The sequence below is a fragment of the Nycticebus coucang genome, chromosome 10 (genome assembly GCF_027406575.1).
Source record: "Nycticebus coucang isolate mNycCou1 chromosome 10, mNycCou1.pri, whole genome shotgun sequence".
NCBI classification, from domain to species: Eukaryota; Metazoa; Chordata; class Mammalia; order Primates; family Lorisidae; genus Nycticebus; species Nycticebus coucang.
Window position 1 is genome coordinate 112,147,518 of NC_069789.1, and position 25,825 is coordinate 112,173,342.

Here is a 25,825-nt window from a genome sequence, read left to right on the forward strand (position 1 = left end):
TCCCTTCATTCAATTAGTTCTGTATCTCTCTGATCTTGCAGCTTTGCACATATTAGAACTGTTGCTTTAATTATTTTTCAAGCTATTAAGAAGGCTGTGTGTTGTTTTTGGTTTTGTTTCATGACATGTATTTGATTCCTTTTATTTAGGCATACTTCCCTGTCTTTCTGTGGGCCTTCTAATTTTTACATCAGGCTTGGGCATTGATAGAACAGCCACCACTCTTTTTGCCCTAAAATGATGCCATTGGAGACCTTTACTTGTCAGCCCATTGAAAAGGATCTAGGAGCACTCACTCCTATTCTGGTGATGGGCCTGTCTTCCCTGGTTGTTTTCATATAGTATTGCTAATGTGTAAGCAAGCTTCCCTGAAATGTCTGATTTTTCTCTAAGACGCTCATCCATGCTTTTTTCAGAAGCTTTCAACTTCTGTTGGATTTCTCTGTTCAGAATCTCTCTGAAACTCACCAATAAGCCTTCTAGCTACTTCAGACTGCCAGATAATCCAGTGCGTCTCCTTACCTCTTTATGTTTTCAGCATTGCAAGTGTGCCATGCAAAGTATACTGATGTTCCTCTCAATGTCCCAGTCAAGTGGGGGTAGATCTTATTTTTAGACTCTTGGAATGCCAGATCCATATGTTCAAGTTTCACTCTCTTCTTGCTTTCCTAGGAAGGAGCTATGTATTGGGAATGGAAGCAGGACACAAACCTATTAAAAATCAACTTAGATTAAGTTTTCACTCCCATCTTCCTGAACAACAACTATTTCAAGATGAAAGGAAAGTTGATGAATGCAATAAAGATGAAAACTCTCTCAACTATATAACTTCATGTTCACCACTTGAAAACACTCCTTCCAAGCTCAAAACCCACATGCTTAATAAATATCAGAATGATTTTGTCTGTTCTCCAATAGTCACACAAGAACTGAACACACCTGTTAAGGAAGAACCTTACAGATGTAACGAGCATGGTGAAGCCTTTAGTGTGTCTTCAAGCCCTCCTGACCCTGGGGTAGTTGATACTAAAAATAAACCTGTGATATGTGAAGAGTGTGGCAAGACCTTTAGGAAAAAATCGTATTTTGTACAACATTGGAGAATCCATACTGGGGAAAAACCTTACAGATGTAATGAGTGTGGCAGCGTTTTCCGGCAAAATGCACACCTGTTGCGACATCGGGTAATTCATTCTGGAGAGAAACCTTACAAATGTGATGTCTGTGGCAAAGCATTTGGTTTGCTTTCAATACTTTATAAACATCAGGTTATCCATAATGGACATAAGCCTTACAAATGTGAGGTGTGTGGCAAGGTTTTCAGGCAAAATGCACACTTAGCAAGGCATCATAAAATTCATACTGGAGACAGACCTTACGAGTGTAATGAATGTGGCAAGGCCTTCATACAGAAGAAAGCCCTTACAATTCATGAGAAAACACACACTGGTCAGAAAGTTTTCAAATGCATTGAGTGTGGCAAAGTCTTCCGTCATAAATCAAAACTTAAAACTCAATACGCAATCCGTTTGGGAGAGAAACCTTACAAGTGTAGGGAATGTCGCAAGGCCTTTAGACAGAAGGTATTCCTTGCTGGTCGTCAAAAAATATATTCTGTAGAGAAACCTTATAAATGTAACGAGTGTGGCAAAGCCTTCAGTAAAAAGACATCCCTTACATGTCATCAGCGAATTCATACTGGAGAGAAACCGTATAAATGTAACGAGTGTGGCAAGGTCTTCTGCCAACAGTCAACCCTTAAAACTCATCAGAGAATCCACACTGGGGAGAAACCTTACAAATGTAATGAATGTGACAAGGTCTTCAGGCATAAGCTATCCCTTACAGTTCATCAGAAAACACACACTGGAGAGAAACCTCATAAGTGTAATGAATGTGACAAGGCCTTCATCCGGAAGATATCCCTTACAATTCATCAGAAAACACACACTGGAGAGAAACCTTACAAATGCAATGAGTGTGGCAAACTCTTTACTTGCAAAAGTTACCTTATACAACATCAGGGCATTCATACAGGAGAGAAGCCTTACAAATGCAACGACTGTGGGAAAAATTTTAGGTTGTGTTCGAACCTTCGTTTGCATCAGGTTATTCATAATGCGAATAAACCCTACAAATGTCATTGTGGTACAGCTTTTAGGCACAAAGTATCCTTAAGAGTTCATCTCAGAATTCATACTGGGGAGAAACCTTACAATTGTAATGAGTGTGGCAAGCCCTTCAAATGGAAGAAATCCCTTAGAGTTCATAAGAAAACACACTGGAGAGAATCCTTACAAATGTAATGAGTGTGGCAAAGTCTGTCAACAATCAGCCTTTCAAACTCATCAGAGAATTCATACTGGAGAGAAACCTTACAAATGTAATGATTGTGGGGAGGTGTTCAGTTTAAAATTATACCTTAAAAGTTGTCAAAAAATTGGGTGGCGCCTGTGGCTCAGTCGGTAAGGCGCCGGCCCCATATACGAGGGTGGCGGGTTCAAACCCGGCCCTGGCTGAACTGCAACCAAAAAATAGCTGGGCGTTGTGGCGGGCGCCTGTAGTCCCTGCTACTCGGGAGGCTGAGGCAAGAGAATCGCTTAAGCCCAGGAGTTGGAGGTTGCTGTGAGCTGTGTGATGCCATGGCACTCTACCGAAGGCCATAAAGTGAGACTCTGTCTCTACAAAAAAAAATGTCAAAAAATTGACACAAAAGAGAAACCTTACAAACCTGCATGGCAAGGTCTTTAGTCAAATTTCATGCTTTGCCCAGCATCAGAGAATTTATTTGTTGCAGACTCATTGAGGGTGACAAATCTTCATTATGAATTTTACCATTAATCAGTATCCTAGTAAATACTAATGAGAAATCAAATAAATGCCGTGTGCATGGCTGGTGCCTGACCACTCACTCCTCACTACACATCTAAAGGTATGTCTTCCATGAAACCACTCAGATGGAGTGTTTGTCATGTGACTGATACCCAAGGACCATTACCATGAGAGAGCTTGCACAAGAAATAAATCAGTCTCTAGTTCTCCAGTATTTAATGTCTGATGTTACATGGTGGAGAATGACTATAAATCAAAATACATTGACTGGTATGACATGACATGTATCAACCACGTAAGGACATGTGGACATTGTCAGTTATATTTAGGTTATACACTATTTCATTATTTGAGGTTGTTTCAAAAATCTGCTTTTCATGACTTTCAACCTGAACTTTGAAATATCTTCATATGCCATCCTTACCAACCATTGACTGGTGTGTAGGAAGGAAAAAGTAGAGTGATAGATTTCAATTGATTGCTGAGAATCATTTCTATGCCATTTCTGGAGGGAAAAGACACTGCCCTTGGAGATTAATTCCTTTTTTAATTTTTGTGGAGGCAATAATGCAGGGTGAAGTGCACTGGTGTGATCATAGGCCACTGTCCCCTACACCTGATGGCCTCCAGGTATCTTGTTCTCGCTCCCTTCCAGATAGTTGGGACTATAGTGCACCATATTTGATCCAGCTGATTTTTCTTAATTTATTTTTTAGAGAAAATGTCTCGGTATGTTCTCCAGGCTGGTTTCAAACCTTCAATTCTAGCAATTCTTCCAACTTGGTCTCCCAGCATGCTGAGATTACAGATGTGTGTCATTGTTCCTTTTTCCTTTGAGATTATATATTGTCTGATTTACACAGCATGGCAGTGAGCAGTGAATATTGTACAACTGTGGTGTCAGTCTTCATGCCACAAGCATTCAGCACACGCTTCTCTTTAAGGAACAAATGGTGGGTTATAAGAACCAACTGTTCTACCAGATCAGAAAAAGAACAGGCCACAAGCTTTAGACACAGAATTTTGGGGGAAGACAGTAGTAGATTCTTAAGGACTAATAAAGATGGTTGAAATAACGCAGAGATACTTATGGTAGCCTTCTCCATTGAATGGCAGTAAGTGTTGATTATCAGACATTGATAAAAAAGTAGTCTTTAGAAGGTGAAGAGAAAAATTTTGTCTTTTGATGTATACTGTTACATCGAAACTACCAGTAGAGCATGTTCTTGATGCTGATTCACATTTACTCTTGGCATTGTAATTTGCAACTGTTTTATTCAAGGTATGTCATAAATCCCCAGTTTTACTAATAAAATTTAATATTGTTTTCTTAGCTGCAAATGAGTCACAGTGTTTCTGTCAATATTTACCCCATGTGAGGAGGATACTTCATAATGAACAATAATAATGAACCCTTAGGCCACTGTTTCTTAACCTTTTTATTTCATGGGACACTTGTATAATTTATTGTATGATTAAACCTGTGGTGCACAGTTCAAGTTGTTTTTTTTTTTGAGACATATTCTCTGTCACCCTTGGTAAAGTACCGTGGTGTCATAGCTCACAGCAACCTCAAACTCCTGGCCTTAAGTGATTCTCTTGCCACAGCCTCCCAAGTAGCTGGGACTGCAGGTGCCCACCGCAATGGCTGGCTATTTTTACAGACGGGGTCTTGCTCTGGCTCAGGCTGGTCTCCAACCCATAAGCTCAGGGCAATCTACCCACCTCAGCCTCCCAAGTGGTGGGATTATAGGCGTGAGCCACCGTGCCTGGCCAGTCCAATTATTTTTATCCCAAAAAAGTGAAAGAATATACTTAGTGTGCATTGAACGTCCTAAGTAATTTCATTAATAATCTTTACAAATTTTTGAGGCACACCGAAGATCCTTTAATGACACACCAATGCACTGTAGCAAACCAGTTGAAAATCAGTGCATTAGGTTTTGGTTTTTTTTTTTTTGAGACAAAGTCTCACTTTGTAACCCTTCATAGGGTGCTATGGCATCATAGCTCACAGCAACCTCAAACTCTTGGACTTAAGCGATTCTCTTGCCTCAGCCTCCTGAGTAGGCGTACAGGGGCCCCCCACAATGCCCAGCTGTTTTTTGACATGGGGTCTCTTTCAACCTGGTCTCAAATTCCTGACCTCAGACAGTCCACACGGCTCTGCCTTCTAGAGTGCTGGGATTACTTACAAGCGTGAGCCACCATACCTGGCCTGCATTAGGTTCTTATGGTTGAAGCATCTATAACAATTTTTTTTTTGGTGAAATGAAATTCTTTTGGGTACATGCATTTAGGTTACTGTGATTATTGCAAAGTTGTTATTCATAGTAGGTAAATTATTGTCTCTACACTCTGCCTCACCATACATGAGTCCAGTGAATATTGCAGAGGTGTAATTTAAGACTCTCAGACCCTCAAACATGCATCACTGTGAGTGAACATGCTCTGTGTGATTATATTTCTACATGCTTCTCTCCTGTGCCAGTTATGCCCCTGGGCATGCCCCTGGATTTTCCTAAAACCAAAATGAACAGGGTGGCACCTGTGGCTCAAAAAGTAGGGCACTGGTCCCATATACCGAAGGTGATAGGTTCAAACCCGGCCCCAACCAAAAAAGAAAAAAAAAAACAAAACTGCAAAATGAATATACACTACTACGTAGTTATTATGAAATAAAGGAATGGGCAATAAGGATCAAAATAACTATATTTCCCTTTGTCTTTATTGGACTCAGTGACATAATTCTTTTTTTTTTTTTTTTTTTGTAGAGACAGAGTTTCATTGTACTGCCCTCGGTAGAGTGCCGTGGCGTGACACAGCTCACAGCAACCTCTAACTCCTGGGCTTACGCGATTCTCTTGCCTCAGCCTCCCAAGCAGCTGGGACTACAGGCGCCCGCCACAACGCCCGGCTATTTTTGGTTGCAGTTTGGCCAGGGCTGGGCTTGAACCCGCCACCCTCGGTATATGGGGCCGGCGCCCTACTCACTGAGCCACAGGCACTGCCCTCAGTGACATAATTCTTAAATATCCCTCATGCATTTCCTTTAAAGAATCAGCACTGGCAACTTGGCTCCTGTAACTCAGCAGCTAGGGCGCCAGCCATATACAACAGAGCTGGCAGGTTCGAACCCAGCCCCAGGCTGCCAAACAACAATGGCATCTATAACAACAACAACAACAAAAATAGCTGGGCATTGTGGTGAGCATCCGTAGCCTACCCAGCTACTTGGTAGGCTGAGGCAAGAGAACCATTTAAGCCCGAGTTTGAGGTTGCCATGAGATGTGATTTCACGGCACTCTGGCGAGGGCGATATAATCCATAAGAAGACTCTGTCTCCAAAAAAAAAAAAAAAACTCAGCACTAGAAAAGCGACTTTGTTTTCCTAAATGAACAAAGAACCACCTATATTCACTCCTGTTATGCTGTCCCCAGGTTGCATTTTTCATTCCCCTGGATCTTGCTTGTTTACATGCAGTTAACTTTTGCTTGTGATATTGACAGTGATGCTGTACAGGAAAGAGGTATGAGGATTTGTATTGCACATTGAGGTTTCTGAGGAAAGCAGGATAGTCCTCCCCACCAGCTGGTGCATACATAGCTTGAGAGCAAGTGGCATGTGTGGGGTGTTATGAATTTTAAGGATGGGGTGGAGGTGGAGTAGCCACTTGTATGTGTTTTAAAGCTATAGCTGGTGCCAAAGGAGGGAGCACTCAGCCATTGCTGTTAGCCAACCAGATGAGCAGAATAGGAAGAGGGAAGACAGAAATACAAAGGTGTTAGTATTCAAATATCACAAGATGCAGTGTGACTTTTTAAGGTAACAGAATTTTCTCCTGAAATGACTCAACTTGATTAGGAAAGACCATGTTAATCACAGCTTCATTCCTTTCTTGGTTGCCCCAGAAGTTACATCATACTGTTGCAGGAAGACGAAGCCCAACGGAGAGAAAGAACACCCAAACACCACATTTATAAGAGGAAGGGCTTTATTCACCAGCCGGGAGTTTATGGCATAGAATTCCAAATGGCCATGCTCCCCGACTGGCTTGGTCTTTCCCTTTTTATTGACAGTCAAAAAGTTCCAACCCACAGGTACCCTTTTCATTGCCAGTTTGAATGAACCAAGAGATGTTATTCCAGCCCCTACAGAACTACAGGATTTCACAGAACTTGGAAATTTCCAAGTTGCAGGAAGTTAAGTTTACAAATCCCTAAGAGCTGAGTCACCATGGAGAGGTTCTGCAGGTGTATTCTTGTGGTCTCCTTGAGAAGACCTGTTCTTCTAGACCTCACCCTTCTTGGGTATCCTCTCTCAGTACAGTGTGTGGAGGCTCATACTGTAATCCTAGCACTCTGGGAGGCGGAGGTAGGGGGAACACTTAAGCACAGGAGATCAAAACTGCTGTTAACAAGTCCAAGACCCTATCTCTACTAAAAATAGAAAAAGTAGCTTGGTGGGTAGCGTGGTGGGCATCAGTGTTGCCCTCTGTTCGGGAGGCTGAGGCAGGAAGATCACGTGAGTCCTGGACACTGGGGTTGCTGTGAGCTAAGCTGATGCCATAGCGCTCTACCCTGAGCAACAGAGGGAGATTCTGTCTCAAAAGAAGAAAAAAAGTGAAATATAATTTGGTTAAATTTCCTAAAAATGTTTTAATAGAAACTAGATTATTGTGTGGAAATGTTTATTACATTATAAAGATGATAAAGGAATTTTACAAAAGGAGATTTTTTTAAAATGAAAGAAACAATCTTTAGATTATGATACAAAGAAATATATACCATGGTTCATTTTCGAGTCTAATGACTTTTTTTTTTTTTTAGAGAGAGTCTCACTTTGTTGCCCTCAGTAGAGTGTTATGGTGTCACAGCTCACAGCAACCTCCAACTCCTGGGCTTAGGTGATTCTCTTGCCTCAGCCTCCTGAGTAGCTGGGACCACAGGCTCCCACCACAAGGCCCGGCTATTTTGTTTGCCGTTTGGCCAGGGTCGGGTTTGAACCCACGACCCTTCGTATATGGGGCCACCGCCCAACTAACTGAGTCACAGGTGCTGCTCTATATGTGACTTTTTAAACTAACTTATTCTCTTTTAAATACTGTAAGTCAGCATGTGAGTCATGCATGTTTAATAAGTTTCTTTCTATGTTACTCTAGTGACAAATTTAGAGTTTATAAGGAAGGGTGCTGTTTGGAGACAGATTTTGTGACATGAGCATATGCCGGGCTGTCCGGCAGGTCCAGAAGAGGGGAGAGTAGGGCCAGCCTGACTCTGTCCCCAGGACTGAGCGGGATGGTGAGTGTCGTCAGCCCAAACAGGAACATATGGAGCCAGGAGTCTGTCGAGGCAGGAACTCAACTTTATTGTGGCAAGCAGCCGCTTATATAGGGTGTGGGGAAGGGGAGGGGAAAGGAGGCGGGGGATGAGGTAAGTGAAATGGTGTGATGGGTGGTATAACAGGGTTGGGCCAATGGCATGGTACTACGTTGGCTGTATCTAGGTAGAGGCAATTTCAGGCCCAGCCTTGCTGAGTCATTGCTACGTGGAAGTAGCTCGATGGATCTACTTCTAGTCAAGCTCGGGAAGTTGTACTAGGCCTCAGGCACATGGCAGGGCCCAACAAGCATACTATGGGACAATGGCAGGCAAAAGCTAAGTTCTCTATCAGCATGAAAAAGCAGTGCACCTTCAAGTCTTTAGTGTAGACAGAGCTTTGGGAGAGTACAAGATAGTGAACTGAAATTTCTTAATGTGGGCCTTATCTAAGATCAGATGCTTGGAAATCGCCTTTGGAAGTTAATGAGCATCTGCAGAGGAAAATGAAAAGGTAATAAGAGGGAGAATCCTTCAGTCTTCAACTTGACTTTGTGACAAGGAGATAATCTCTATTGCTGAATCCCTAGCTGTGCCACCTTCCTGCAACTTGTATTTCTATTCAGAGTGAAAGAAAAGCAAGATGTGTTTTTGGTTGTGTCAGGAAAACTGGCACCAAGCATGTTTTATTTTCTCCAAAATTGCTTAATAAAAAAATTACATAATAAATACATTTTGTTTCAATAATTTCAAGTTGTATATGGTGGTGCACACTTATAATCCCAGGTCCGTGGGTAGCTGAGGCAGGAGGGTCATTTGAGAAGAGAAAACAAAGAAAAGACCTAAAATATATAAAAATTTAGCCTGGCACATTGGCATACACCTGTAATCCTAGCACTCTGGGAGGGTAAGGTGGGTGAATCTTTTGAGCTTCTGAGTTCAAATCAGCATGAGGAAGTGTGAGACCCTGTCTCTGCTAAAAATAGAAAAACTACTGGGCATTGTGGCAGGTAGCTGAAGTCCCAGTTACTTGGGAGACTGCAGCAAGAGGATCTCTTGAGCCCAAGATTTTAAAGTAGCTGTGTACTATGACACCATAGTCACTCTACTCAGAGTGACAGAGTAAGACACGCCTGTGGCTCAGTCGGTAAGGCGCGGGCCCCATGTACCGAGGGTGGTGGGTTCAGACCCGGCCCCGGCCAAAACTGCAACCAAAAAATAGCTGGGCGTTGTGGCGGGCGCCTGTAGTCCCAGCTACTTGGGAGGCTGAGGCAAGAGAATCACTTTAGCCCAGGAGTTGGAGTTGCTGTGAGCTGTGTGAGGCCACAGCACTCTACCGAGGGCCATAAAGTGAGACTCTGTCTCTACAAAAAAAAAAAAAAAGAAATATAGATAGATAGATAGATAGATGTATATAAAGCAATTTTTAAATGGCTTTTGTTTGTTTGTTTGTTTTGCAGTTTTGGGCCAGGCCTGGGTTTGAACCCGCCACCTTCTGCATATGGGGCTGGGGGCTCTACTCCTTTGAGCCATAGGTGCCACCCGCACACTTAGTAATTTTTACAAAACAAGTACAATGTACAATGTCCTAAGGTGGTGTAGGGATGGTCATAAACAACATAATCATAATCACCAGGGATATAATCTCAAGTGCAGTCAGTAATTTGCATCACTAACAATTTTAGTTGAATGCTTTCACAAGTATACAATGGGAGGGCAAACAAGAGCAACCAGTTTTGAAGGTAATGGAATGTGACCAAAAGGAGTAAACAGTAAAGTGGAGTCAAACTTGCTTTTTTAACATTTCCGCGTCATATACCCATGGCATGAAGACTTCCTTAACATAATCATGAGGGTTGTTGTCACAAAAGTAGTTAGTGACTTTCTACACAATACTACCTTAACATAATCATGAAGGTTGTTGTCACAAAAGTAGTTAGTGACTTTCTACACAATACTAATAATTCTAACAGTTCTAACCAAATACACTTAAAATACCATGCAATATAGCCAGGCGTTGTGGTGGGCGCCTGTAGTCCCAGCTACTCGGGAGGCTGAGGCAGGAGAATCGCTTAAGCCCAGGAGTTGGAGGTTACTGTGAGCTGTGTGAGGCCACGGCACTCTACCGAGGGCCATAAAGTGAAACTCTGTCTCTACAAAAAAAAAAAAATACCATGCAATAGATGGGGTGGGGAGGCAAGCTGAACCTTTTTTTTAATGCAATAAAATGTAACAAAACAACAGAATGTAATCAGGCCTGCTTTGCCTTCCCACTGATTCTCAGGAAAAAGAATTATATCAAAATGGAGATAGGCTTTCTTCACTTTCACCCCAACATCACTAGAGGAGATTGACGCTCCCAGCTAGATTCCAGTTCCCTGACCTCTGAATAGCTCCTGCCTTTTCCTACGTTTTCTCCCTTAAACCCAAGAAACGGAGCACCCGGGGAACAAGAAACCCCGAAACGTAGGCCCCGCCCCGCCCCGTGTCCGGCCCGCCCACAATCTGTGGTTCCCCGGCCTCCCCTACCTGCGCGGGTTCCCGCAGACCCGGAAGCTGCTGACTGGGACAGAGGCGTTCCCGGGCTCGGTGAGTTTTTCTTTTTGCGATCAGGAGTTCATTTTTCAATCCCCAGCCCCTCTATACCCGGATTCTGGGGGCCGTAGCGACCTCACATCACCGCACGGCTCCTTCCACTCGGAGTAAATTCACGTCCCAGTGAGCGTCCGCAGTCTCTTCCCTGTGAACTGAGTCGCCCTGAGGCAGGTCCTGGCTCCGGTCTTTCTGCCACAGGCATGGGAGACACCCCTATTTTGCACCGTGTTGCTCCTAAAGCCCCTGAGTGACCACTGCACTCTCTCCGCGCCCCCTAAAGTCCTCTCTCGCTCGGGGGTTCACGCACTTCCGGGTCCCCGGCCTCGCCCGAGTGCCCTGGGGGGTCAGCGCCGCAGCCCCGCTCTCGGGGAGCCCCGTCCCGTCCCTGTTCCCGGGGTTCTGCAGACCCCACCTCTGCCCTAATCTGTCCCCTCAGCCCTACCCCGCCATTGTTCTTCTTGGCGAGTCAGCTCCCTGGGACGGTCCTCAGTCCTTACAGTTCCTGTAAGTGGCGTGTGACACCAAATGTCCTCTTAGAGGTAATTCTTGTGCGCTGTTCAGGCGAGCATGTTATTCCTATTTATTATGATGAATGTGTGGAGTAACAGAGACGGAGGGGAAGAGGGAGGAAATAGGAAAACTTAGAGAAGAATGAGGGGGACCAATGAGAGAGGAAACCCGGAAAAGTAAGGTCTAAGAGAAAAGAGGTCTTCTCAAAAAGGCCCCAAGGACAAACCTGGAAGGGTTTCCCCATGGTGACTCAACTTTAAGAATTTGAAGACACTTAACTTCCTGGGACCTGGAAACCAATACTTGCTTCCACGTCTGTAAAAGTCACAGTCAGGTTGATTCAAACTGACCAATGAGAAAGATTCCCTTGGGTGGAACTTTTGACTGGAGATAAAAAGAAGATGAAGCCGGTCAGGGAGTGAGACCATTGTGGACTGGAGTCAGCATTTGCTCCCCTGGAGCTGGAATAAAGCCCTTCCTCTTTTAAACTGGGTATTTGGGTGTTCTTTCTCTCCACTGGCCCTAAACTTCCTGCAACACGATGAATACTGCCCACTAGAGGACCTGGAAGGGATTTGCAAAGAGACTGGAGAGTGAAAGTCAAAGGCGTAAGGTAGCAGTGGAGCCAAAGGTGATGTAGAGCAACAGCTAAAGTTTATTTGGAGCCTCAGTGACAGCGGTCTGAGACTCAGTACACACCATCCTGGAAGCCCAAGAGTGCTTACCTTTCAAAGGTTTTAGGTAGGTTAGGTGGGGTGGACTGTTACTTTGGTATTATAGTGACTGTGGCCATATAGGGTTCCAGCTGGCTTCCTGCTGAGACCATTCTGTTTAAGGTTTAGCCCCCTGAAGCCATTGTGTTCCAGAGTTCCTCTTTATTTCTGGCTGAGTCCCTGAAGGGGTTGGTTTCAGCAGAGGTCACTGAACAGCCAAGATGGAGTGCCTTGTGCTCAAAATGGATGGCCAAGGCTTGCTCTGATTTTGGAGTTCTTCTGACCAACCTATCAGAAGGAAGGACACCAGGGGTTGGGGGAGGGGAGGGATAGGGGGACGACTCTGAAGCAATTTTCAGAAAACCCAGATGTCCTGACAGATGAAGGAAACCAACAGGGAAACTGGCAGCGAATGGAGAAGTGTCTCAGACGGAGGGTCCTGGGAGGGCAGGAATGATTTGGAATCTGGACAGAGCAGCCTGGTCCTGGGACACCAGAAGGGGGTACGTAGTGACAAGGAAAACAGACAAAGAACCAAAGCTGGATGGGAGAAACGACAGGGTGTGTAACAGGGAAGAGGAAATTTAACAGTGGGAGCAGATGGGGAAAAAGAGGGAGAGATATGGGGAGAAAGAGCTGCAAAAGGTGACACCTTTTACAAATGGAGCAGAAGAGCTAAAGAAAAGAATAGAGGGAAGATGGGGAGAAAGAGCAGGAGGGAGGGCAATAAAATGAGGAGCAGAAGCCCAGGGAGGGGGGTAGGCCACAGAGGAGAAGAGAAAAGCAAGAGCAGGGGAGAGAAGGTGAGGATGAGAGGTTTGTGGAGAATGAGGGAGAGAAACACAAGGAAATGAAGACAGTTGGGCCCTGAGCCCAGATAGGTCTTGATGTGATTGTGTGTAATGATTACATTGTGACACAGTGTTTCCCCTATTTTAATCTAATAAGTTTAGCATTTGCTGCAATATAGAGATGAAGTTGGGAATTGCACTATTCCTGTCCCTAATGCTAGTGTGTGAAATAATTCCAGGCCTCACAGGCTAACCTCTACTTGTAGTCCAGATTCAGCCAGAGGGCAGTGAGTTGACTCATTTCATTGCGGGTCTCCATGTGAAGGGATAGTCTTGTTGACTCAATCCTTGATCTGTGACATCTGACCCTATCCACATGTCATTACTATCAAAATTGAGTTAGATTATGGGGTATCCTCTGGGAGTCCCCCAAAGAAGTGGTCACTGGGGGAAACTACACACACACATTAGTGACTATAGGTAAAATATTCTGTGTGCAAAATGAGTAATTTTTCCTATTTCAAACATTAAAGGGAAGATATTTTCTTATTTATTTATTTTAATTTTATTTTATTTTGATACAGAGTCTCACTCTGTTGCCCTGGGTAGAGTACCATGGCGTTACAGCTCACAGCAACCTCAAACTCTTGGGCTTAAGTGATTCTCTTGCCTCAGCCTTCCAAGTAGCTGGGACTACAGGTACCCACCACAATACCCGGCTATTTTGGGGGGGTCAGGGGTTATAGTTGTCATTGTTGTTTGGCAGGTCTCAGCTGCCAAATTCGAATCTACCAGCTCTGGTGTATGTGGCTGGCACCCTGCCACTGAGCTGCAGGCACTGAGCTGGGAAGACATTTTCTAACAACCATCCTCCCTGTCTGAGGGCCTGGAACCTCTACCCAGTGGGACAGAAAGGGTCTTGTCTCTGCTCCTGGGTGTTGCTGGCCCTGCAATTCTGCATCATTGCCAGTCCCACTCAGAGGCTCAGGGTGGCCTGGCATTCTCCCTGCACAGCTTCATCAATTTTTATTTTTGTTTTATTTTTATTCATTTATTTATGTTTTGAGGCAGAGCATCTGTCACTTGGTAGAGTGCCCTGGCATTATCATAGCTCACAGCAATCTCAAACTCTTGGGTTAAGAGATCCTCTTGCCTCAGCCTCCCCACTAGCTGAAAGTAGAGGTGCCCACCATGACACTTGGGTAACTTTTCTGAGTTTAGTAGATGCAGGGCCTCACTGTTGCTCAGGCTGGTCTGGAACTCCTCAGCTCAAGGGATCTTCCTGCCTCAGCCTCCCAGAGTGCTAGGATTACAGGCGTGAGGCACCAGGCTGGCCCATAATTTCCTCCTTGAATCTTTTGCCATCTCTGTCCATATTGTGCCCTTACTTATTATCTCATCTCATGGTTTAAACCCTTGTGACATGTCTCCGTTTCTCCTATCACTCTCTCTCCTGAACTCTGGAATTCGGAGTCTTATTGTGTTCTCACCTCTCTGGCAGGCCAAGTAACAGGCACCTCTTCCTTCATGTGTCCTAATGGGACTTTCTCGGTTCTGTGAAAGATGTTCTCCTGCAGTCTTCATGTCTCAGACCAGAACGACCCTGTGCTCCCTGGGGTCATGCAACTTCTTGTATACTTAACATGGTAACTGCCGTGTGAGTTGTACTTAAATAATGCAAATTTTGAACTTGGGGCCTCAGGAAGCATATATCATCCACATATCTCTTGACCTGTCTTGACAGAAGGAAACACCATGACTCCAATGAATAATTTTCTTATACTATGTTATAATATGTAAGACATGGTAAATCTTGCTCTGTCTCCTGGGCTAGAGTGTTGTGGCATCATCATAGCTTACAACAACCTCAAACTATTGGGATCAAGTTATCTTCTTGTCTCAGCCTGCCTAGTCCCTGGGATTACAGGTGCCCACCCTGACACCTGGCAATTTTCTTCTATTTTTAGTTGAGACAGGGTCTCACTCTTGCTCAGGCTAATCTCAAACTCCTGAACTCAAGCAATCTGCCTTTCTGGGCCTCCCAATGCTAAGATTACAGGGATGAGCCCCTGCACCAGGCCAAGACGTATCTTAACACATTGTTTTTCTTCCCCAGAGTAAAAAAGAGTGCCAAGGCAACCCTTGGGCTCAAGCAATTGTCTTGCCTCAGCCTCCCAAGTACCTGGGACTACAAGCACCTACTATGATGCCAGGCTAGCGTTTTTGTGTTTATAGTAGATATGGGGGTCTCGGTCTTGCTGAGGAGGGTTGCAAACTCCTCAGTTCAAGCAATCCCCCTGTTCATGCTCCCAAGAGTGCTAGGGTACTCCCATGAAACACTGCACCAGGCCAAAATATTGTTGATAAGTAATTTTACCCAGAAGCAATCTTATGTCATTGGTAATTATTCCGGTGAGGCAATCAAGAAAGTTTTTACAACATCCTAGTTGTAAAACACGTGATAACTTCTGATTGGTGAAGAACATTTCAGTATGAAAACCCAGGTTAACTCATGACCTGTCAACAGTGCATTCAGTGCATTCTTGTGTAAAGCAAAGAAAAACAGTACATGTTTACTTACAAGAGGTGGGGAAATACATCCTATTCAAAGTTCTCTTGAGACACAGGAGATGTAAGTGTGCAGGCCTGGGCTCTCCCAGCTCTGCTCGCCCAGGACCTCTCTGGCCTCATCAGCTTGTGTCCTGCTCGCTGGCTCTGCTCCAGCCACATGGGCCTCTTTCTTGTCCCCACATTGCTCCTGCCTCCGGGCCACAATGGTGGATGTCTGTCCTTCTAGAACTCTCCTATCCGTTGGCTACAGGTAACAAGCACCCTTCCTTCCTTATATGTTTGTTCTGATGTCACCTTCTCACAGAGGACTTCTGTCCCCTATTTAATTTTTCAACCACATTTTCACCCCCACCAGGCCCCTGATAGTACATATTGGTTGAGCTGTATATTTCTTTTGGGTCCCTCGCCATTCACTGTCAGGACACTGGTGACAGATCTCCAAGGGGAAAGCAGAGACAGAAGGCAGGAGGGGTCCTGGCCTTGTCCCTCTGAGTGGAGCTCAGGCCTGGAATTATGTTAGAGTGTGGAGGCTATTTTCAAATAACATCTGTCCTAGCCCCTTCCTATTCACACTGTCAGGTGGGGACCCACCTTTAGTAATGGTTCCAGTGACCAGGTGTGTCCAGTCTGTGTCCAGCATTGAGCACTAAGGCTCTGTGTACTCCATTGCTGAGGGGTGAGGTCAGTCTGTGATCACAAAAGGATGAGGACCTGTGCTCTGCCTCAGATTTGGGGTTGTGTCCTAGAGGGGAGCTCAGTGCAGCGCAGCTCTCCTCTGCTGCCCTGTGTGTGGAACTTCACCAGGAGGGAGGCGGGCTCTGGTGAGGGGGTCAGAGAATCACCAGTTTGTCTCTCTGTAGGAGCGTATCGTCCCTGCATCCCTCTCGGTGCAGTGGGCAGCAGAGGACCTGCCTCTCCACAGGACGAGGTCTTCCCTGTGTGAGTGGTTGTGTCACAGGGAGGGAGTGTGTTGATTCTAAACAATAAGTGGGGTATTTTTCTTATTCAGGATTGCCTTCTAAAGAATCCAGTTACATGAAGAAGCCCAGAAGTGGAAAGAAAAGGATTCAGAAATGGCTCTTACTCAGGTACAGTGATGTTCTCGTTGGGTCCTCTGAGTCCACCTCCTTTCTGAAATGCCAGGCAATGGGCTTGCTGATCTCCGACTCTGCAGCGTCCAGCCTAATGTTTTTGCTGCCACTCAGCCCTGCCTTCCCTCAGTCCCTCTCCCCATGACCCAGTGACTTGAGCTTATGCAGAGGCTCCATAGGGCAGGGCCCTGGGAAGAACATCAGTTAGAGAGGGGATGTGGCCCCTGTGGTGTCAGTGCTGTGGGGCAGCAGGGACTGTTAAGGGGCCACATCTGGGGGCACTGTCACTCTCTGTAGACCAAGACTGGAGAAGCTGCGTCCAGAGAATCTACCCATAGCAGGTGAGAATTTTCCTTCATTAAACAAAACTTGCTACTGTGTTCTTTTTGTACTGCAAAATTTTGAAAACATTAGGAAAATGAAAAGCCTTTGTGTTGATATTTTTCAATTTGTTGTAAGTGTTCATAATTTTCTTTATTTTGTAGAAGTGTATACATAAAATGGATTTTCATACTTGCTCAATTTTCTTTTCCTGTATTTTAGGATCTATTTCATGTCCTTTGGTTTATATTCTTTATACATATCTTGGTGTCTTTTTATAAATTATGCATTTTAATAATGTGAAACAGAAATCTGTTCTTTCTAATACCACCTGGTTTTTCTTTTTTCTTTTCTATGTTTTAGACATAGAGTCTTACTTCCTCTCCCTCGGTAGAGTGCCGTGGCACCACAGCTCACAGCAACCTCCAACTCCTGGGCTTGGGTGATTCTTTTGCCTCTGCCTCCTGAGTAGCTGGGACTACACTTGCCCGCCACAATGCCCAGCTATGTTTTTGTTGCAGTTTTGGCCAGGGCGGGGTTCTAAACTGCCACCCTCGGTATATGGGGCCAACGCCCTACTCACTGAGCCACAAGCTCTGTCCCACCTGGTTTTTCTTTGGCTTTTATTTATTTGTTCTATCTTTCTTTGCAAGTCCTTGCATGATCATCAAATACCATGTTTCATTGAGTCTAAAGATTTACTGGCTCAGCACCTGTAGCTCAAGCGGCTAAGGCACCAGCCACATACATTAGAGCTGGCAGGTTCAAATCCAGCCCGGGCCTGCTAAAAAACAATGACAACTACAACCAAAAAAATAGCCAGGCATTGTGGCTGGTGCCTGTGGTGCCAGCTACTTGGGAGGCTGAGGCAAGAGAATTGCTTACGCCCAGGAGTTAGAGGTTGTTGTGAGCTGTGATGCCACGGCACTCTACCCAGGGCAACAGCTTGAGGCTCTGTCTCAAAAAAAAAAAAAAGATTTACTGTGTTACATTTTGGTTATGTTTCTGTTTAATTTGAATTATTATGTAGATCTTATTTGGGGTATTTAAAGTCCTAATGTGTTCATTTTTAGTTTAGTAAATCCTTCCCTTTTCTTTTTCTTTTCACAATTACGTTTGTTCTCCTTTGACGTGACACAGATTGATTGACACCACAGCATTTTCCTTGTCTTTGAATAGCTCTGGACTCCTCATCACAGAGGTCTTTACACGTCCACATGTTCTGATGAGCATTGGGTTTCAGGGTCCTTGATCATGTCTTTGATGTGTCCTTTAGTAACGTTTGTTTCTTTGCATCTTTACAGTTCAGCAATATTAAGTATATTGACATTATTCCACTACATTCCTCCAAGTTTCTCATACTGGGAAACTGGAAGAGGGAAGACAGAAGTACAAAAGGTGTTAGTATTCAAATATCACATGATGCAGTTTGAGTTTGTAAGGTAACAGAATTTTCTCCTGAAATCACTCAACTTGGTTAGGAACAATCCTGTGAAACACGCACACTTGGCTGGTCCAGAAGTCATTTTGTTCAGTGTTTGGTGGCTCACTTCTGTAATCCTAGCACCCTAGGAGGTGGAGGCAGGGGCATAACTTTAACTCAGGAGTTCAAGACCAGCCTGAGGAAGAGCAAGGCTACCTCTCTACTAAAAAAAGAAAAATCAGGGCAGCACCTGTGGCTCAGTCGGTAAGGTGCCCGCCCCATATACCGAGGGTGGCGGGTTCAAACACGGCCCCGGCCAAACTGCAACAAAAAAATAGCTGGGTGTTGTGGCGGGCGCCTGTAGTCCAAGCTACTTGGTAGGCTGAGGCAAGAGAATCGCTTAAGCCCAGGAGTTGGAGGTTGCTGTGAGCTGTGTGATGCCATGGCACTCTACCTAGGGCCATAAAGTGAAACTCTGTCTCTACAAAAAAAAAGAAGAAAGAAAGAAAAATTAGCCTCGTGTTGTGGTGGAGGCCAGTGTTGCTATCTGTTCAGGAGGCTGAGATTGGAGGATCACTTTATTTCAGGAGTTTGAGGTTGCTGCGGGCTAAGCTGATGGCATAGCACTTCAGCCTGGGCAACAGAGGGAGACTCTGTCTCAAACAAACAAACAAAAAAATAATCTTTATGAAATACAATTTGGTTATATTTCCTAAAATATTTTATAGTGGAAATGAGATTATTGTGTGGAAATGTTTATTATATTATAAATATGATAAAGAAGTTCTACAGGGCGGCGCCTGTGGCTCAGTCGGTAGGGCGCCGGCCCCATATACTGAGGGTGACGGGTTCAAACCCGGCCCCAGCCAAACTGCAACCAAAAAATAGCCGGGCGTTGTGGCGGGCGCCTGTAGTCCCAGCTACTCAGGAGGCTGAGGCAAGGGAATCGCTTAAGCCCAGGAGTTGGAGGTTGCTGTGAGCTGTGTGAGGCCACGGCACTCTACCGAGGGCCATAAAGTGAGACTCTGTCTCTTAAAAAAAAAAAAAAAGAAGTTCTACAAAGAAGGATTTTTACAAAATTAGGGAGATAATTTTCAGATTATGATATGAAGCAATATATACCATGGTGAGTTTTCAAGTCTAACAAACTTATCTGCTTGTAAATATGGGTTTTTTTCATCTCATTTTTTTCTCATTGGCATACCGTAGATTAGCATGTATATTTAATGATTTTTTTTTTTTTTTTTTTGTGGTTTTTGGCCGGTGCTGGGTTTGAACCTGCCACCTCCGGCATATGGGACCGGAGCCCTACTCCTTGAGCCACAGGCACCAGCCTATTTAATGATTTTTTAACTATGTTATTCTAGTGACAAATTTTGAGAGTTTGTAAATGTGGGTGCTGTTTTGAGACAGATTTTGTGACATGAGTATGCTCATAGGACAATGGCAGGCAAAGGCTAAGTTCCCTGTCAGCATGAAAAAGCAATGCATGTTAAAGTCTAGAGTGTAGAGACAACTTTGGAAGAGTACAAAATAGTGAACTGAAATTTCTTTTTTTTTTTAGACAGAGTCTCAGTACACCGCCCTTGGTAGAGTGCCGTGGTGTCATAGCTCACAGCAACCTCAAACTCTTGGGCTTAAGCGATTCCCTTGCCTTAGCCTCCCAACTAGCTGGGATTACAGGCATACACCACAGTGCCTAGCTATTTTTCTGTTGCACTTGTTTAGATGGCCCAGGCCAGGTTTGAACCCACCACCCTTGGTGTATGTGTGGCTGGCCCTGTAACTACTGTGCTATGGGCGCTGAGCTGTAAACTGGAATTTCTTTTTTTTTTTTGGCCAGGGCTGGGTTCGAACCCACCACCTCTGGTATATGGGGCTGGTGCCCTACTCCTTTAGCCACAGGCGCCGCCCGAACTGGGATTTCTTAATGTGGGCCTTGTCTCAGATCAGATACTTGGAAATCGCATGTTTGGAACTTAATCAGTATCTGCAGAGGTAATTGAAAAGGTAGTAAGAGGGAAAATCTCCCATACTTCAAGTTGACTTTGTTACGAAGAAGATAATCTCTATTGCTAAATCCCTAGAGGCCATTGTGCCATCTTCTTCTGGCTGGTATTTCTATTCAGAGTGACAGTCTTTTAGGAAAGCAAGATGTTTTGTGGTTCTGATGGGAAAACTGGCACCCAATAGATTTGATTTCAGGCTGGGTGCTGTGGCTCACACCTGTAATTCTAGCATTCTGGGAGGCTGAGGCTGGTGAATTGCTTGAGCTCACATGTTCAAAACCAGCCTGAGCCAGAGCAAGACCCCATCTCTAAAAATCGCCACGCGTTGTGGTGGGCACCTGTAGTCCCAATTACTTAGGAGGCTGAGGGAAGAGAATTGCTTGAGCCCAAGAGTTAGAGGTTGCTGTGAGCTGTGATACCATGGCACTCTACTGAGGGTGACAATGTGAGACTGTGTCTCAAAAAAAAAATAAAAAAGATTTGATTTCATTAAAAATTACTTAAACAAAATTACATGATAAATACATCTTTAAATAATGTCAACTTGGGGGCAGCGCCTGTGGCTCAAAGGGATAGGGCGCCAGTCCCATATGCCGAAGGTGGTGGGTTCAAACCCAGCCTCAGCCAAAAAATAATAATAATAATAATAATTTCAAGTTGGATGTGATGGTGCACACTTACAATCAATCCCAGCTCCCTGGGAAGCTAAGGCTGGGGGATCATTTGAGAAAGCAAAACTCCTAAAATATATAAAAATTTAGTGGGGTGTAGTGCCTCAATCTTATAATCTTACCATGCTGAGTGGCTGAGGTGGGTGGATCACTTGAGCTCTGCAGTTCAAGATGAGCCCAAGCAACATCAAGACCCACTCTCTACTAAAAAATAGAAAAATTAAAGCTGGATATAGTGGCTCATGCCTGTAATGCTGGTATTCTGGGAGGCCCAGGCAGGTGGATTGCTTGAGCTCAGGAGTTTGAGACCAGCCTGAGCAAGAGCGAGACCCTACCTCTCTAAAACTAGCAGGGTGTCATGGTGGGCATCTGTAGTTTCACCTACTTGGAAGGCTGAGGCAAGATGATCTCATGAGCCCAACAGTTTGTGGTTGCTGTGAGCTGTTACTCCAGGGCACTCTACCAACAGAGACAAAGTGAGACTGTGTCTCAAAAAATGAAAAAATAAGTTAAATAAACATAGAAAAACTAGCAGGCATTGTAGAGGGGGCCCGTAGTCCCAGCTATTTGCAGAGGCTGGAGGATCACTTGAGCTCAAAAGTTTGATGTGGCTGTGAGCTATGACACAACAGGCATTCTACCTACGTTGACAGAGTATGTATCTCTCTCTCAAAAAAGAATATACAATTTTTACATAAAAGCGTACTTTCTAATTACCTTCATATTGAACTTATAGTCACATGAATTTATGGTACTTTTAGTGCATATATGTGAACCTACTATGAGGCTAGCAAAGTTTATCTTAAAGGTGTAAGAGTGTAAGAGAATAACTAGTGTAAAGAACGCATATATTATTCCCATCTGTAGTCAAGAGTTACTGAATTTTTCTAAGTAACCCTTGGTAACCATCTCACACTGGTCTGAACCTTCCACGCCTTGGTGGTTGTCCTTCTGAAAGATTCGGAAAGTGAGCTGAGGCTTGAAGCCCTTCGTTCTGTGTGAACAGGGATTTGAAAGGGAAAGGATTTCTAGTGTGTTTTACTGGGCATCACCTGCACATTCAGCCCAGGCAGGGTTTTGCAATTCATGTTGTACTTTGCCTCTCTTTCACAGACATTCCTGGGAAGTTTAATATAATTGCAGAACCTAATTTTAATTGCAGGAACGTTCCTGGATTTAATTACCAACAGACGTTGACGGTCCCATCCAGATTCTGGTTCCCTGACCCCTGAGGTGCTCTCGCCTCATGGTAGTTTTTGTCCCATAAACCCATGAATCTGGGCAACAGGGAAGCGAGGCCTGGCGAAGTGTAGGCTCCGCCCCTAGTCCGGCCCCGCCTACTATCCGGCCCCGCCCCACCCTGGCCGCTCAGCTCTGTGCTGGTTTCTGCAGACCCGGAAGCCGCTGGAGTAGAAAGAAGGCTGCTCAGTGGCTGGTGAGTTTCCCTTTTCCGATTAGGTGTTCGCTTCCAAGTCCCCAGCGCTCCCGTACCGGGATCGGGCAGTAGAGACCGGAAATCCTCGCACCGTTCCTTCCGCCACGAGTTAATTCACGACCCAGGGAGATCCCACATCGCATCCCTGTGAGCTGAGTCGGCCTGAAGCAGATCCAGTCCGCGGTTTTCCTGCCAGAGGGTCAGGCAGACACCGCCTTTCGCACCGTGTTCCTCCCAAAAGCCCCTCAGTGACCCCTGCACTCCCTCTGCTCCCCATAAAGTCTTCACCCGCAAGGGGGTGGGGGGTGTCCACGCCTTTCTGGGCCCCAGGCCTCGCCCGAGCTCGAGTGGCGCCGCGTCCTGTCCCTGGTCGAGGGGTTCTGCAGACCCCACACCTCTGTCGTAATCCTTCTCCTCAACCTTCTCCTCATTGTCCTTGGCGGGTTAGCTTCCCAGGACAGTTCTCAGTCACTTCCTCTAAGCGGGGGTAGGGAGACAAGAACGGGGCTTTTTATGTGACACCAAATGTCCTTTCGTCCCTAATTCTTATGAGCTCTTTAGGTAAGCATACTATTCCTATTTCTTACTGATGAATGTGTAGAATAAGACAGGGAGATCAAGAGAGAGGAAATAGGAAGACTTAGAGGAAGAGTGAGGGAGACCCATGAACACTGCCCTATAGAAGAGGAGGGAGGGATTTGCAAAGAGAAGGGAGAGTGAAAGCAGAAGGCAAGACACCAATAGCTGGAGAAAGTCCCTGAAGCAATTTCCAGAAAACCTGGATCTCCTGATAGATGAAGGACAGAAATATAGGGCAACTGGCAGCAAAGGGGGAGGCACCTCAGAGAGTCCTGGGAGGGCAGAGCAGCCTGGTGCTGGGACACCAGGAGGAGGCACCTGGTGACAAGGAGAGCAGAGTAGGAATCAGAGCTATTCTGAGAGAGGAGACTGGTTGTAACAAGGAAGAGGAATTTAACAGAATAGAGGATGAGCAGAAATGGGGAAGAAAGGGAGAGAGAACGTGAGAATGGGACAGTCAGAAGATTGGAGAGAAAGAAGCCGAAAAGGTGACACAGGTTTCCACAATGGAACAGAGCAGTTAAAAAAAGGAAAAAGGAATAGAGAGAAGGTGATAAGAAAAAGCAGGAGAGAGGGCCACAGAATTAGGAGCAAAAGCCCAGGGGGAGCCACAGAGGAGAAAAGAAAAGCAAGAGCAGGGGCGAGAAGGTGAGGATGAGAGGTTTGTAAAGAATGAGGGAGGAAAACAAGGAAAGAAACACAGAGGGTCTCTGAGCACAGATGAGTCTTGAAGTGATTATGTGTGATGATTAAATTGTGAGACAGTGTTTTCCCAATTTTAATCTAATAAATTTAGCATTTGCTGCAAATGTAGAGATGCAGTTGAGAATTGTACAATTCCTGTTCATAATGCTAGTGCATGAAATAATTCCTGGCCTCACAAGCTAGCCTCCACTTGTAGCCCAGATACAGCCAGAAGGCAGTGAGTTGGCCCAATCAATTGTGGGTCATTCTGTTCCTTTTTCATGAGTTGGGGTACGAAGTGGGGTGGTGTCTGAGATAGAAGAAAAAAACAGCGGTTTTTAAACTTTCACAATCAGGAAGTCATTGAGTGTTCACAGAATACGATACCTCTCTTCACTGAAATATGTGGAAGTCACTCCTCAGCATGTAGTTGTCCATCAGACACCCATAGGGTCATCTGTAAGGTAACTCAGCTATCACACTGTCTGCCTGGACATGGGATCAGATCCCCAGTTGTAGGGCTCAGCTCCACAAAGCAGCCCCACATCAAATGCCAGTCCCAGGTTCCTAGAAGGGACCAGAACTTATGACTGAACAGCTGTAAATTGTGTGTTTCATGACTCTTTGCTCACATTTTCTTAATTTGATAAAGCTGTTCACAAACTTAGGAAAACATTTTCTGTAGGTTCACTCATTTGATCCTGAAATATGTCAGAGCACATACATGAACAAACAGAAGCAAGAGTCATTCTCACAGATTAATCAAAACCTAGGAGTGTTGGAAACCATGATTTTTATCTGTATGTGAAGGGAGGGACAGTATTAGGGACTCAGTCCTTGAATTGTGGGTTTGACTCCATCCACATGTTGGTACTATCAAAATTGAGTTGGATTATGTGGCACCCAGCTGGGAGTCCCTGAGAGAAATGGTCACTGGGGGAAACCACACACACCTTAGTGACTAGAGGTAAAATATTCTGTGTTCTGTATGAGTAGTTTTTTCTATTTTAAACATTTAAGGTAAGACATTTCTTTTTTTTTTTTTTTTTTTTTTTTTGTAGAGACAAAAGTCTCACTGTACCGCCCTCAGTAGAGTGCCGTGGCATCACATGGCTCACAGCAACCTCTAACCCTTAGGCTTACGCGATTCTCTTGCCTCAGCCTCCCAAGTAGCTGGGACTACAGGCGCCTGCCACAACGCTTGGCTATTTTTTTGTTGTTGTTGTTGCAGTTTGGCAGGGGCTGGGTTTGAACCCGCCACCCTCGGCATATGGGGTCGGCGCCCTACTCACTGAGCCACAGGCGCCTCCCTGTAAGACACTTCTTAACAATCCACCCTCCCTGTCTGAGAGCCTGGAACCTCTACTTGGTATTGACAGTCTGTCCCTGCTCCTGGGTGTTGCTGGCCCTGCAATTGCGCACCACTGCCAGTCCCACTGAGAGTCTCAGGGTGGCCTGGCTTCTTCCCTGCATAGCTTCATCAATTTTTTTTTTTTTTTTTTGTAGAGACAGAGTGTCACTTTATGGCCCTCGGGTAGAGTGCCATGGCATCACACAGCTCACAGCAACCTCCAGCTCCTGGGCTTAAGCGATTCTCTTGCCTCAGCCTCTCGAGTAGCTGGGACTACAGGCGCCTGCCACGACACCCAGCTATTTTTTGGTTGCAGTTCAGCCGGGGCCGGGTTTGAACCTGCCACCCTCGGTATATGGGGCCAGCGCCTTACCGACTGAGCCACAGGTGCCGCCCTTTTATTTTTTATTTTATTTATTTACTTTTGAGACACAATCTCTGTCTCCCTGAGTAGAGTGCCCTGGTATTATCATAGCTCACAGAAACTTCAACTCTTGGGCTGAAGACATCCTCTTGTGTCAGCCTCCCCAGTAGACTAGAGACACCCACCATGACACCTAGCTAGTTTTTCTACTTTCGGCAGAAATGGGGTCTTTCTTTTATTCGGGCTGGTCTGAACTCCTGAGCTCAAGGGATCCTCCTGGCTCATCCTCCCAGAGTGCTGGGATTACAGATGTGAGGCACCATGCCCGCCTGTGATTTCCTCCTTGAATCTCTTGTCATCTCTGTCCATACCCTGCCTTATCATCTCATCTCATTGTGCAAATCCCTGTGACATGTCTCCATTTCCCCTGTAGCCTTTTCCCCTGAATTCTGGAATCCTGTCTCCAGGAATGTCCTTACCTCTCTGTAGGACCAACTAACAGGCATCTACACCTTTATGTGATCAAAGGGGACTTTCTCAACTCTTCCAAACAGGTTCACCTGCAG

The 25,825-nt window shown here is 45.1% G+C and overlaps 2 protein-coding genes across 3 annotated transcripts in view; both read left to right on the forward strand.

Moving 5' to 3' along the window:
- The window catches only part of LOC128595862 (zinc finger protein 480-like), a 68,649-nt gene extending 64,407 nt beyond the window's left edge, over positions 1–4,242 (forward strand). For both annotated transcript variants that reach the window (XM_053604943.1, XM_053604944.1), the window contains one exon: positions 673–4,242. In XM_053604943.1, the coding sequence (XP_053460918.1) occupies positions 673–2,306 (1,634 nt within the window). In that variant the 3' untranslated portion in view covers positions 2,307–4,242. The remainder of the gene's footprint in view (positions 1–672) is intronic.
- A 2,068-nt stretch (positions 4,243–6,310) lies between these two features.
- Positions 6,311–25,825, forward strand: part of LOC128596546 (zinc finger protein 665-like) — a 35,052-nt gene continuing 15,537 nt past the window's right edge. The window contains exons 1-5 of the mRNA XM_053606132.1: positions 6,311–6,362; positions 10,583–10,740; positions 11,027–11,250; positions 16,078–16,152; positions 22,116–22,281. Of these exons, the coding sequence (XP_053462107.1) occupies positions 6,311–6,362; positions 10,583–10,740; positions 11,027–11,250; positions 16,078–16,152; positions 22,116–22,281 (675 nt within the window). The remainder of the gene's footprint in view (positions 6,363–10,582; positions 10,741–11,026; positions 11,251–16,077; positions 16,153–22,115; positions 22,282–25,825) is intronic.